The sequence below is a fragment of the Dipteris shenzhenensis genome, chromosome 23 (genome assembly GCF_047967505.1).
Source record: "Dipteris shenzhenensis isolate YYH24624 ecotype China chromosome 23, Dip_SZ_1.0, whole genome shotgun sequence".
Classification (NCBI taxonomy): Eukaryota; Viridiplantae; Streptophyta; class Polypodiopsida; order Gleicheniales; family Dipteridaceae; genus Dipteris; species Dipteris shenzhenensis.
Genome location: NC_141618.1, coordinates 15,945,455 through 15,960,357, shown reverse-complemented (window position 1 = coordinate 15,960,357; position 14,903 = coordinate 15,945,455). Strand labels below are relative to the sequence as shown.

Genomic DNA, 14,903 nt, shown 5'->3' with positions numbered 1-14,903 from the left:
TCTTTTTCCTTCCAAATTTGTGAGTGAATTAGAAGCAACTAATCAACCATTCCTCGTGTGTTCAGTTCATACTACCTACTAGCATTTCTCGCAGTGCATCGAAGGATGTGAAGGATTGTATTTTAAAGATTGGCGATCTTGTGAGGTACTTTACAGGATACAAAATGTGAATATTGTATTTCCAAGATGGGTGAGCTTGTGAGGTACTTTATAGGATGCAAGGTGTTCATATTGCTAATATTGCGTACTTTTTCCTTTCTAGGTATGTGAGCTCAAAGGAAATAGATCCCACCATGCTTGAGAATGCTCGAGTTATGTCATTGGAGGTGGTTTGTTTAGTGGAGGAGACATTTCCACGTTCTATTCTCACAAGCCAACTACATCTCATAGTGCATTTGGTGGATGAGATTGCTATATGTGGTATTGTACATGCACGATGATTGTTCTTCCTGGAGTGCTTCATGAAGACCTTGAAGGGTTTCATGAGACAAAATACAAGACCCGAAGGTAGCATGGCTGAGGGTTTGTTAGCACAAGAGTCACTTGTATATATTTCTAAGTTTCTTGTTGATGTGGAAAGCTCTCTCCCACGACTATGGAGAGATGATAAAGACCTAAGGATGGCCTCTATTGTGCCTCAAGGGAAAGGATGTAGCAAAGTAATAGACACATAGTTGTTTAATAATATCAACCTCTATTGCATGCTTAATAGTGATGTGATGAAAAGATGGGTGACAAGATACGAGGATGCAAAGGCAAGAAGACAAGGAGAAAGGGCCCTCTTTCATACACACCACGGATCTCGTGTGCCATACCCTCAGCATCTAAGATCACTTCCAAAGGATATTCATGTGGATTCGCTACTTGACGAAATGGAGAGAGCACAGAGAGACGAGGGGATGCATATCACAATGGAAGAATGGGAGTATGCTAGGGGATGCATGAGCAAGGTTGGTATATAGAATGTTATGCATAAGTTAGGAGCTTTCAACAATTTATATTACTTATTTAATTGATTTTTTCTTGGTGTAGTGTACTATGTTCAATGCTATAGGGTGTGAGGGCATGCATTTTCGAACACAACGGATTGATGATAAGAGAAACACACAAGATTGCAGTGTCATTGCTAGCTTTGAGGGAGCCAATGGAGCCATGGATGATTATTGTGGCATAATCCAAGATATTATTAAGCTTGACTTTCGACGCTTCTATGTGTATGTTTTGGATGTAAAGTGGTTTAAGGACACGGTGGAAAGAGGCCCTAATGCAACAATCAAACGTCATGCAAGCAAGTGGCTTTGTAACTATTGACTCCACAAAGTTTTGGCAAAGTAAGAAGGACAGACTAGTACTACTGCAACAATGTGAACAGGTATTGTACACACATGTAAAAATGCTCACTTTTAAATATTTGATACCTTCGATGCAAGGAAAATAACATGATTGTATTTGTATTTGAATTAGGTTGTCTATCAACCAATGGTGGATAATAATAGGTGGTGGCATGTCATACCTATTACGCCACGTTCCAAAGTGATGTATAGTACATTTACTAATATGGAGCGTATGGAGGATGATCATGGCCATGGAGGTGATGATGACTATGATACGAGAGAGGAGGATGATCATGAGATAGGAGATACAGATATTAAGGCCATTACCCGTGAGGATGAGCCTACCATTGGTGATGCTAATTTCAATGAGCACATGAGTAGCACAAGTAGGAGTGGGTTGAATGTATTTGTAGATCTCAACATTAGTTTGGATTTTGAAGTAGATAGTTTGGCAAGGGTTGGTCTCATTAAGGATGAGATTGAAACGTAGCCCATCATTGATATTGGCAAAACTATTTTACATATTGTCTCATCCTCATCAACTCTTTTTATTTTTGTATATGTGAGTTGCCAAAAAGCATTGATATTTTTGTTAAAATTACGTGCTTTGGTAATCATGGGCAATGTTAGGAAAGCAGTGATGTACATTTATCAGCCTGCACCAAAATTTCACTTTCTATATTCTCTATTTTGCATCTAAATCCGTGTTTAATTCACAGTGCAGACGCACTAATAGATGCACAATTAGACGCGCTTGTATTTTTGCTATTCTAGCAACGCCTATAGACGTGCCCACTATTTTGCGCGTCTATCAAGTGTGTCTATAATTGCTTTGTCTTGTTGTGGGAGAAAAGAAAGGAAAAAAGAGAAAAAAAAGGGAAAACTAAAAGAGAAAAGAGAAAAAAAGCGGAAGAAATGTGCATTATGCATTTGATTATTACTTGTTTGTTATTTTATTTTTATTAAAGATTTTATAAAAGAGAAAAGAGGATTGTTTTCCCATCATTTTTGTTTATTTGAATTATTAATAAGTTAAGAAAAAAATTAATTTTAAAAGGTTTATACGAGGATTTTTGACATATCGTGTAAGGTAGGAATTATGTTTCATGGCTTTTGCATTATTATTACCAAATGATATTCTAAGTAAATAGACTTTTCATGTGGAAAGGATGGTGCTGGAAAGTAAACTTTTCATTTGGGAGGATTTTTTAGCAAAGTCCAATGGCAAGAATGAAAAAAGAGTCCAAATTGAATGAAATGGGTGTTTACTTGACATTCATCGACGGGCCTACTTTGTCAAAGAGAAATCTAAAATCTTTAATAAATTCCAAGAAACACACTATTCAAAATTTTTGGACTTGTGTAAAGTCCAATTTGAGAAATGGACTAAAAAACAATCCAAAAATTTTGAATATACTAGTAATGTTGTTTTTTGAACTAGATTTGACAACTCAAAACAAAAGATTTGATGATTAAGTACTAAGAACATCAATGCATAACCAAATCTCTTACAAAGGTGGTCTACATAAACCTCTTCATAACTTCACAAAAATCTCTTACAAAGGTGGTCTACATAAACATCTTCATAACTTCTTGTGAATTGAGCTACTATCACCTAAGAACATCAATAGATGACCAATTCTCTTAGAAAGGTGGTGTAAATAAACACCTTTATGTATAAGTGGTGTGCACACACCTTTATGACCATTTCTTTTAGAAAGGTGGTGTACATAAACCCCTTAGAAAGGTAGTGTAGATAAATCCTTTTATGTGTAAGTGGTGTACATATACACCTCACTTGGTATTAAAAAACACCCTTAACTATAAAAATACATTTAACATAAAGTTTAAAATACACCATTAAGTATAAAATGGACCTCATAAACAATCTTTATACACAATAACGAGAGTAAAGAAATCAAAAAAGTAGTAAACTTTTTATTAGATATTCGCTTTACATAGAAGTTCAAAACTTGTGATTACAAAGCCATCAGCCATCATGTTACTCAGTACCAATGTCCTCAATGTCAGGCCCTTGACTACCAGGGTCCTGACTAATACGCTGCTCTAAGACTGGAGTCTCAGTAGCAAGGTCCTCAGTAGTTTTCTCTTTAGTTATAAGCACCTGGCTAGTAGGCTGCTCTAGAGTCTCATGACCAAGTTCTTGGTGAGTAGGGACTTGGCTACTAGGTTCCTGACTAGTAGGCTGCTCTGGAGTCTGTAAGGTCATGGTTGAAGAACCATCTATGCCTCCTGGTAACTCCTCCTGGTCATGCTTTTCCTCGTCCATACCCTTTGCATGGGCGTGGTTTTTACCAAAGGGTTGTTGGCTCTAATCCCTTATTTGTTGCATGTGCTAGTTGCTATTGAGCATTGCAAGTGCCTTTTGTTGGACCTGTTTAGCAGCTGAAGCTCTAGATGCTAATGTAGGTGCCGTTTATCATTGAGGGCTGCATCTTCCTTCTATTGAAGATTTGTGTTGTAGGCTAAGGCATCTTGTGTTGAGGACACGACAGCAAGAGAATGGCATTTTGGTTGTTGCTGAGGACCCCGTGAGTCTATATTAGCCATTGCTTTTGAGTCTGGAGGGCATTATAGAGCTTGTCTTGCTTGAAGAAATTTATTCAAATTTTCTATCTACTAGATGTTCCAATGATACCTAGCTAAATATCTACACATATATTTAGTATACAATTCAGTATGGCATCTCCAAGTGAATCCTCTAAAATGCCAATTCTTGGTCATGCGTGGACTATAATCTTGTGATGTATAGTCTCTAGACATGGGATTGCTACTGACATGAATAAAATCAAGATCACATTGGAAATTTCCCCTCCACAAAATGCTAAGGGTGTCCAAGTTGGGAAAATTCATATGGATAGAAAAATATGAGCAAGAATTTGAAACCTTCAAGTGGAGATTGATCACAACTACCATACTAATGGTTTCAAACTGGTGCGTTGAGGTCCAAGGGCATAATTATGGTTCCAACTATGGAGTAGGGAGTGTCCTGTGTCAACCTAGAAAATACAACAAAGACCACCCAATATACTTTGCAAGTACACAATTGAATGATGTAGAGATGAAGTACAACACCACAGAAAGAGAAGCACTATTAATTGTCAATGGTGTGAAGAAATTATGACATTATATATTGGCCATTGACTTTGCATTCTACACTGATAATCCAAACTTGTTGTATCTTTTTAATCGATAGAAAGAGAAGAACTAGTAATTGTGCATAATGCAAAGAAATTCAGACATTATATATTGTCCATTGACTTTGCATTCTACACTGATAATCCAAACTTGTTGTATCTTGTTAATAGACCATTACCACTAGTTGGACAATTATGTGTCTTCTACTCCTATAAGAATTTACTTTCAAAATAGTGGGTGGTGAGAGGTGAGAGAAGGATCTTAGCATTACATTGTAGATCACATGTCATGCTTGATGACATGGTAAGATCTAGATGGTGTAGAATATGACCTATTAGATGTAGCACTATTTCAAATTTATGTTATCCCTAGCTGGTGCACTTACATAATTGGGTATTTAATGGTAGTAAGACCATTGCTTGAAAGGAAACCAATGGATGCTAGAAAGTTGATCCTAAAAGTTACCTCCTACCAATTAATAGTAGGTCAAGTATACAATATGTATAGAGGTAAAATAATAAGAAGATGTGTTATGCCCCATGAAATGATGCCGATCATTAGAGAAGCCCCTGTGTGTGTGTGTGTGAGAGAGAGAGAGAGAGCATACTAGGAGGTGACTCTGCTCGTGAAGCATTAGCAAGGAAAATCCTCTTGCAAGGATATTGGTGGTCAATAGTGTGAGCATGCCTCTGACTATGTAAACAGATGGTATGTATGCCAAAGAACAATTAAGACCGAACACAAAGAATTAAACTCTTAACAACAAATATTGCACAAAAACCATTTGTATAATGGGGGATTGATTTTTCTGGGACCCATGAATCTACCAGCAACAAAGGGAACACAAGAACACTACATCATTGTGCCCAGAGACTACTTCATTAGTGGGGTGAATCTAAAGTAGTAAGGAAAGCAGATGCTAGAAGTGACATCAAAGTTCTTGTATGAGAATGCGATTACATGATATGGATTCCCCATTGGAATTTTTCCAAATGCAGGCACACATTTTTTCAATGAGTAATCAAGGAGATTTTGAATAGCTTTATGGTTGTTGATAGAAAAATCATACCCTACTATCCCCAAGGTAATGGACAAGTAGAGTCCACCAATAGAATACTATGCATTGTCCTCACCAAGATAGTGGAACCAAAGATATTTGGTTGGAAACAAAAGCTAAATGCATCCTTATGGGCATATCAAACCACACACCTTTGCACCACCTCACTCCCTGATGTGCACCCTTATTCCCTGTACCATTGTGTAGCACAATGACATCCACCTTGCCCATTGTCTCACCCTCCCCTTTCTTCCCCCCCTATTGCATCACACTCCCTCTCCCCTCACCCCCCCTTTCCCCTTGCATTGCCATGGCAACAATAGTCCCCCTGCCCCACCACCCCCCTCTGTGCCATCCCCCGCCTCTCTCACACTCATCTTCCCCTTGGACCCTTTGCACCCAGGCCACTATCCCACTCATGAAACCCTCGCCTCTCTCACCCTCAACTTTGTGTGATGATTCAGTAAGGAGCCACCTACAACGACCCTCCCCCTCCCCCCTCTCAGCCGACCCTTCTTCGTCCTCTCTTAATCTTTCTCTCTCTACTCTCCTCTCTCTTCTCTCTCTTTATCTTTATGTATCTACCCTCCCCTCTCTTCTATCCTCTCTGTCACTAGTCGGAGGTAAAATTCAAAGTACAGTTTCATTCTTGATAGAGAATTATAGGGGAAAAAATGTTGAGATTTGAACTTGGTGGAACTTCCTTGCTCTTGCTTGTTGAAAAGAGAATTAAAGAGAGGAGGAGGTTTATATAAGAAAAATTAGGGTTTATATTTAGTTTTATTCCTTCCCACTCCCCCATTGGTTTGCCTTTTTTTTATCCTACTCTTCCCCTTCCCATTGCCTCCCTGTCCCTTATCCTACTCCCACCTCCCCCATTCCTACTTCCATTTCCCCTCCCATTAAATGCTCCAATGCTCCTCCACCCTCCCATGCTCCTCTCCCCTACCCCATTCCCAAAGGCATCTATTTCTTCATCCATGGCTTTCTCCCATTTTTCATTTCCCATGGCTTGTTCAAAAGAAGTGGGTTCTGGTTCCTGTATCACTTTGACCATATAGACATAGTGAATGGCTGAGGCACGATGGATCTAGATGGAGCCATATGGAAACATGCATTTTGGAGCAGGGGGTATTGCATCATGGGAGGCCCAATTTATAAGTATCGATCTCAAATTATATTGTGTTTGTGTGGTTTATTAGGAGGTTGTTCCTTTGTACTAACCCTTCTACAAATTGTGTCATCTTGTAGCTTGATATCGTGGGTAGATACCCTCCTCCTGCCGAGACAGCCTACCATCATGTACATCCATGATCATGAGGGGTGATTACTGAGGAGCAATATATCTGGGCTACTGGAGTGCCCTTGTAGGTATTTAAAAGTACTTTAAAAATGTCAACGTTGTAAATAAAGATTTGATTTTTCATACATTGATACATGTTGTCCCTCATTTACAGGCCCCTGGGGATATTAAGGAGGCAGAAGGCGAGGGTATTGAGGAGGAAGAAGGTGATGAAGAAGGCAATGATAGGCACATCTCTCTGTTATATAGATGTGTCTATAGATGCGGGTCTGTAGACGCACTAATAGACATGCAAATAGACATACCCGCCACTTTTTTTATTATTTTAGAAAACGCATCTACACATGCATCTATGGATGCATTGTGTTGTTGTGAGACGTCTAGAGCCTGTAGGTCCTTTGCACCTCAAGAGTGGTGGTAGACTAGACAAGGAGCTATGTGTGGTAAGCATATATTTATATTCTACTGAATATCTAATATGTTTAGTCATTCAAATGTTTTGTCATTCATATCTAACTCCTTGAATTTGGATCCATAGCAATCTGTGAATGTGTAGGCCTCGAAACAACAACGAGTACACAAAAGGATGTACAAGATTGGTAGAGCCATGCCTTGGTTTAGGTAGATGGAGTGAGAAGGACATGCAATCAATTAGAAAAAGATGGCGGATTTTCTTACAATCGACACTCTTGTCTTATTTTCTAACTTGTTTTGTTCTTAGGGCTATAACTTTGATTTCGACCCATCCGAAGCTCCAGACTTGAAGATTGGATCTCAAAAAGAAGATCCAGAGGAGGGCAAGGGATCAGGTTTATCCAGAGAGCATGAGGAGGAGGAGGAGAGTTCGAAGGAGGAGTAGTAGTAATAGGATAGGACATTTTGTCGGTTTTTATTTTGGCAGATCTGCCATTTTAAACTTGGGCACTTTTGCCATTTTGTAGTGCATATCATTTTGTAGACCTTTTCTCTTTAACATTGTAACATGATTTTTAAAACCTCTTTTGTAACATTTTATCATGATTCTAATGAAAAAAAATATTGTGGGACAGGATGGGGCTAAAACAAGCCTCATCCTACCCCACGGCTGCGCCTGTGCCCATCTTCACTCTGTTCACACAAGGATATCGAGGCGAGCTTTTATATCTGCCAAAGCGATGGTGTTCATCTTCACTCCGTTCACACAGAAAAGGGACTGACGAGCTTAGCAAACCGCGAATGTGTATGTGTGAACGGCGTGAAGAGGCTCAGAGATGAAGCAGCTGCCAGGAGCTATTATAAAAGCCTGGCCTCAGCTTATTGTCCTCCGCAATATCGTCGGACTGCCTGTCTGCCCGTGAGCTACCGAGTGCTACCTACCAGCTGAGATCTTGTGGCAGTTTCCCATGGTTGGTTGCAAGCACAATGTATTACTAGTTAAATAAGTAGATTGTGGACTCGCACATTGTACTGTAACGTATGAATGTGGTTTGTTTTGCCAGGCCGCCAAGAAATTTATCTCGTTTGGAGGCTACAAACAGGAGTTTGTGGCATGGCGCGAGAGCGACAAGCCTCTCTCAGTGAGCGAAAAGGTTCCAGGGCAGCCAGCGGCTACCTTCAGCGCGGAGCGCGTTCCCAACGTGCAGCAAACTGTGTGGTGGCTCTTGAATACAGCAAACCAAAAGTACTGTAAGCGCAACACGAGCGACGATAAGGTATACGCGAGTGTGTCTGCAAGCGAGCTAGATCGGACGGACAAGGATTGCATGTTTGAGGAAGTGACAGTCCCCGGGGCCAAAGACAAGGTAGCCTTGAAATGCTGGGGCAACGACAAGTTTTGGAAGACCGATTTCGACAATTCCCTCAAGTCTGATGCTCCGGCTGTAAACCTTCCACAAACTCACTTTGCCCTCCGAGTCATCGATGTTCCTAAATAAGTTCTAATAAGTTGCTCATGTAGCACCCTTGTCACCCTGCTCCTGTATCCTCAATAAGGTGCCACTCCATCTAGCCTAATCCATACCGTTTGTTTTTGAAAAAAAACTGTGGTCTAGGCCCTAGCGACACCGCAATACAAAAAAAAATTATTATCTAATATCCCGTTTGTTACTACAAGGTGTGAATGTTGTCTCTCAATGTATGGTGCTCACACCCACATGGGCAAGCTAAAGGTCCTCTACATTCTCTCTCTCTCTCTCTCCCCCCTCTTCCTTTAGGTATGGAAAACAACATGCTTTGCACTTAGATATGGAAAACATAAAGAAATTATATTTTTTACCTAAACTGTTGCAAATGATGGCTATAACTCCATTCATATCGCATTCCATTAGCATAGGGTAAATCTTATTCAACTGCGTGGGTAATCAATTTTTTAATTTTCAAAAGAGAATTACTTTGCTTCCATTAATAAAGACATTATATTTTCGTATGAACCTATTCCATCAACTTTCCCTATGCGAGTTTCACAATCTTATCACTACCCCTTTGTACTCAGTTGACCTATGTATCCAATGCACTAACCTCCACTCACAAGACTAGGAAGGCACATCTTTTTTTTTTGGGGCAAAAAAAAGAAGAGATTTTATATTAACTTTGAGTAACCTTTGTACATCAATAGAGTTTATCCATGAGACATATTTTGCTAACTCTGGAAAGGTCTAACACTTACAAAGAGTTAAAACCAACAGATAAACAAGATGCATAACATCCTTGGTAGTTCTTGTGTAACAAGAGGGAACATGAAAATAAAAACTGGTAATCTCTTCATTGAGTCCTGCACTTATCAGCACGAGTAGCAGCAACAGCAGTAGGAACACCCTGTGCACGATCAAGAGACATCTCCTCAGGTATATGAGACCAAGGTTGAGATGAGGGGGCAAGAGCTTCTTGACTTTGGGTAGATGGGTGCTGTGTGAAAGGGCGAGCATGAATAGAGGTAGGATCAACTGAGGGAGGCCTCCTTTCGAAAAAATGGGGCAGCTTGTCATGTTCTTCAGAGATAAAACACTTGCTCTTGTCCTCTGAAATAGCAACATTCAACCTTGTGTGTTCCAGATTGTAAGCCTCTATCTGAAATTCAAGTCTTTTTTTTTCTAGTCCCACCATGAAGTAAACAAGGCATCTGCACACAACTTTTAAGCTGAAAATTATTTCTAGAGATCCAAATAGACCATAGAGCATGTGCTGTGATTTGGAACCAAGGCCCATGCCTTGTTTTGCATGCATCCCCTAGTAGTATAGGTTTCCAGTTATTTGGCTCTCCACACTCTATCTAGATGAACTTCCAAACTCTTCTGGCATGAGGACAAGCTACAAACAAGTGAAAAATATCCTCCAAAGGACCAAGGCATCTTTTACACTTCCCATCTCCCTTCCCTATTTTGACATTTGTCCATAGTGCATTGGGTATAATGAGCCAGGAGAGACAAGACATCTTCTCTGGCACTTGTTTAGACCAGAGTTTGTAAAATCTTTCATACCATTTATCTCTACCATATTGCAGATTCCATCTAGCATTAAGAGTTCTAAAAAAATCATCCATATCAATAGATGGGGTGGGAATAGAAAGGATAGAAGAGCTTCGGACCCAACTAAATTCTTTATGAAAGATTAAGATAGAACGCCCCTTCCATTTGACATCTCCCCACCATAGTTCCAACCTGCTTGAAATAAGGCCTTGGCTTTGATTAGATAAAGCAAGTTCCCTTCTGATCTCATGCCATGCCTTGCATCTGAACTGATATCTATGCCAGAGCTGGCCCCATGTTTGCAATCCTTTCTTAAAAAGGGTGTTTGCAAAAGTAAATTGCTCATCAGTTAGTTGAGAGTTACTTAAAATTGCTAAAACCCAAATTGAGCCATTAGCCATAAAATCTCTTTCACCAGAGAATTGTAAAAAAGATTTTATATTCTCAAATGCTCCCCAAATGGAATGCCACAGTGAGCTCCGTTTGGCTTTGCAGGGTTTAGGATTACAAACAACAAAAACTAGGGGATAATTCTTCCACTTGGGAGCCCTAACTGGTCTAATGTGTTTCATATTTCTTAACAAAATCTAAGCCAATCACAATTTGGATAAAAATAGATTAAATTCCCCAAGTAACAGAGAGTTTTTTGGCTGTAATTGAGATATCTGTCACTCCTAGACCTCCTTATTTTCTAGGTTTAGTATAGTAACTCCATCTTACTGTGGATATCTTGGAGCTACCTCCCCACAAAAAAGATCTACAAACTCTTATAAACCTGTCTAACCTAGTTTTTGCAGGAGCCCAACGAGAGAGAGAAAAGATAGAGATAGGATATATGGAGTGGTTGAGAACTAATCTCCTCCTTGCCCAATTGGCCTGAAATCCCCTCCACTTTTCAATTCTTTTTTGAAATCTATCCAAAAAAAAAATCCCACCTTTGCTTCATAGTTATTTCAAAGCTCATTGGAGTCCTCAGAAGCCCGAGGCGGCGAGGGGGGATCACTTAGAAATATGTAAGATAGCACGTGCGACCAACAGAAGGGGTTTTATATTTTTATGGAGTAATACAAATGTGCATACATAAGGGGTTTTTTAATTCAAAAATTGAAAATTTTCATACATAAAGGATGCTTTAATCATCTCAAAATCTACAAAAGGGGTCTATATAGGTTATAATCATACGTAGTAGGGGGGGGTTTTAATCCCTCTTGATTGTATGTGCTATATGGGGCTTTTACATAGTGGCCCTCCTTGGCCTAGAAGTCTACAAACTATGCCCTTTTTAATTTTGAGACATCCCAAATTATACATAACTAGTTGCTCCTTGCAACATGAAGTTTCATATCCTATTTTTGAGTGATTAATTCTAGAACCTGAAGCTTTACAAAAGGTGTTAAGATAGTCCATAACACATTTGATATTCTAATCATTAACCTTGGGGTAAGTGTGGTGTCATCTGGCAAATTGTTGACACACTAAATGCTTACCATTCATGAGTTCAATCCCTTGAAGGTTACCTTACTAAATTTGACTTTTGAGAATCCATCCAAGAGCATCAGCTCTACTATGGAAAAAAGGAGGAGAGCTAAAGGACAGCCTTGTTTAATTTATCTTTTCAAGAAAATAGGCTTTCTCATATCTCCATTGACACTTACCTTAGCTGAAGCATTAGTGAGTAAGAGTTTGACACTTTAGACAAAAGGATGGTCAAGCCACATGTCCTCCAAAGATTGTATTAAGAAATCCCACTCCAGCCTATCATATGCTTTATCAAAGTCAATCTTAAGCAAGGATGCTTTTATCGAAGCTATACTTATATATTAATATAAAATTTTGGCAAAAGTTTATCGAGCTAGTTTTTTAACACCCATCTATTTTGATCATTTGTAATGACTTGAGTGACTCCTCCATTATAATGAGACATGACTCCAGTGGTAGTCGCACCCTTACCCTCCCATTGGGAGGTGACATACAAGACTCTTCTTTTGTCTATAGTCTCCAATATAGCCTCCAACATGTCTCCACAAGCATTGACCTCTTGTAATGCTGGGAAAAGAGGTGAAAGAGAATAAGCTCTCAGCCAATAAGTTATCTCTTCACCTCTGCCAGGGTCCATTAACCCTTTAATGCTAAGAGTCAAGAAAGAGACTAATTTATTTGGCATTATTTTTTTGCCCCTTCTTAGCCCTAGGGTTGGGGATGTTGACTTGCACAGTAGCAGCTTAATATTGTCTTCTTTTATGTTGTAACACAGTGAAAGCTTGGCGTTGACTAGAGTCCTTTGGTTAATTCGAGTACCCTTGGTTTGTCCTTCTTCTGATTCTTCTTTACTTTACTCCTCCCCATCCATGGCATCCTCTCTATTACATCTTCTTCAAAATCTCTTGACCAACCAGCTTCAATGATCATGTGGTCATCTTGACTCAATCTATTGTTGCCTTCAGTGACATCCTCCTTGTATTGGAGAGGATCAAAGGGATTCTTCTGTGTTGTAGGCATCTCAAGAGTTTCTTACCTTTTCCATTGTTTCGGTTGAAGGTTTGGTCTTCCTACTGAGTACTTAGAGGTGCTCTAGAAGCAGCTTGTTTAGAAGTAGAAGGCTCAACCTCCTTGGGCTTGCCCTCTTTAGGGGACATTTTTTAACATGTGTTGAGAGACCACAAAAAAAACAAGAATTGGAAAGATTTTTTATATATCAAGGGTTGCTCCCTAAAAGTGCTATCATTTCTATTAATAATTATGAGGGCTTAGGCATCTCCTTTGCAATATCCATCTTGATACAAATTTGGGGATCACCTCTAGGATTGATGAAATTTTCCCGCTCCACACCAAGGACCTCACAACCCCGGAAGGGTACATAAATAGAGAGGCCAAGTAAGTCAGGTAAGTTTTCCCATAGAGGAATTCTAGTAGATATAGGGGCATCTAGAGAAAAGTCCTTGGACCACCATTCTATGTACAAAGGTTGGTTCCTAATGGTCCATAAGCCATGCTACATGGCTCTTATAGCCATTTTAGGACTCTGAAATAAGAAGAAAAAAAATCCTATTTTCATGAATCTCACATTCAAAACACTCGTGCCCTTCCTTACCCAGTTGGTCCTAGGTTTCTATAAAACCAAATGGAGGTTTGACACTAGGGAGGAAGCCTATCAATGCATGGGTACACAGTTACATGCCTGAGTCATGAAGCAAGTTATCATCTAGAAAGTCAAGGTCAAACTTACCTAGTCTAGCACATTCACTCTATCCCTTAGATTGTTGTGTTCCTCTAGCATTTTGTTGTGTAGGAGCTCGTGATTCCTTGTTTCCTTGTGGTGCCTGGCTTTTTTTTTCTCTTGGTTGCATGTGGGAAGACTTGGCTCAATCAAAGTTGACCCAATACCTTTGAAATGTGCCCTTATTCCTCTGGAGCATTTGTCTCCGAGTGAAGCTCCACTTTCTATGATAATTTTGACTCTGTCTTGATTGGAGGAGCCTCCTCTAGTTCCATCTTTGTAGTTGGGAAGCAAATCACTGGCTGCTCTATGGCCATTTACAATTTACAATTGCTGCCTGTAGATTCCTTTCCCCATCAATCACATAAGCTCGTATGTCACCATCCATGTTCTTTTTGGCTACTCTTGCCATGTGTCCCATCAAAATATGCTCAAGACTCTTAAAATATTGAGAAAGTCAAGAGTCTCCCCACATGGAGCCCATAGGGACCCTCTTTTTCATATGTCCACATCCTCCTTATTCCACATAGGAATTCTAGAAGGATTTCTCTTGACTCCACACTCCTTCACATGCCTTCCACACACTTGGCATGTGATCCCTCTTATATTATTGGAACACATGGACATGAGCCCACCTCTTTATATGGCACTCTTCCTATTTTCTAAAAACCCCATAATATCCTATACACAAATAACTCTCACCCCATACCAAGGTCTTTATCATTCATACACATGGTATTTACAATGATCCATTCCACTCATCCTCTCAATCCCATACAATATCTTAGAAAATAGAAATAAGTGAGAGATGCTAGGTTATCACTTGATACTCAAACTCTTATCCAAACATAGAGAAAAATAATACCGATTCCAAATAAAAAAATATCAATTTTTACCATCACATCTTCCCCCCCCCCTGGCAGATCCTCTCTAGTGACAGAGAGGGTCTGTTGGCCCTCAAGGTGGTCGAGCATAGAAGAATTTAAGGCGACACTCATTGGTGCATCTGGGTATCACCATGCCGTCAACATCCTCAAGCTGAGAGGTTCCATTGGTGAAATTCTTCTTGACTCGATATGGTCCCTCCCATCGACCAATAAAATTTTGTCTAGCCGCTTGTCCAAACAAATATCAAATCACATGACCAAATCTCCTTCTACAATATCTTTCTTCTTGCGTAATTTGGTGTCAAAACAAGCCTTGTGCCTTTTTTGAGAAGCTTCCAAGTTTTGTAAGGCCAGTAATCTGCATTCATCCAAGGCTTCTATATGTACCAAGCATTGAGCATAGGCATCCTCCTGTCCTTCTTTTCTTGCAAGAGTAGTGCGAAGACTATGCATCTCCAATTCAATGGGGAAAATGGCTTCTATTCCGTACACTAGTTGAAATG

General features: G+C 39.7%; 1 protein-coding gene across 1 annotated transcript; it reads left to right on the top strand.

Annotated features, from left to right (window-relative positions):
* The first annotated feature begins 8,156 nt into the window (after positions 1–8,156).
* LOC147887059 (uncharacterized) lies at positions 8,157–8,867 on the top strand. The gene is made up of 2 exons (XM_087395013.1): positions 8,157–8,238; positions 8,332–8,867. The coding sequence occupies exons 1-2, from the start codon at positions 8,236–8,238 to the stop codon at positions 8,764–8,766; spliced, it is 438 nt and encodes a 145-aa protein (XP_087251139.1). The 5' UTR covers positions 8,157–8,235; the 3' UTR covers positions 8,767–8,867.
* Positions 8,868–14,903: the final 6,036 nt, after the last annotated feature.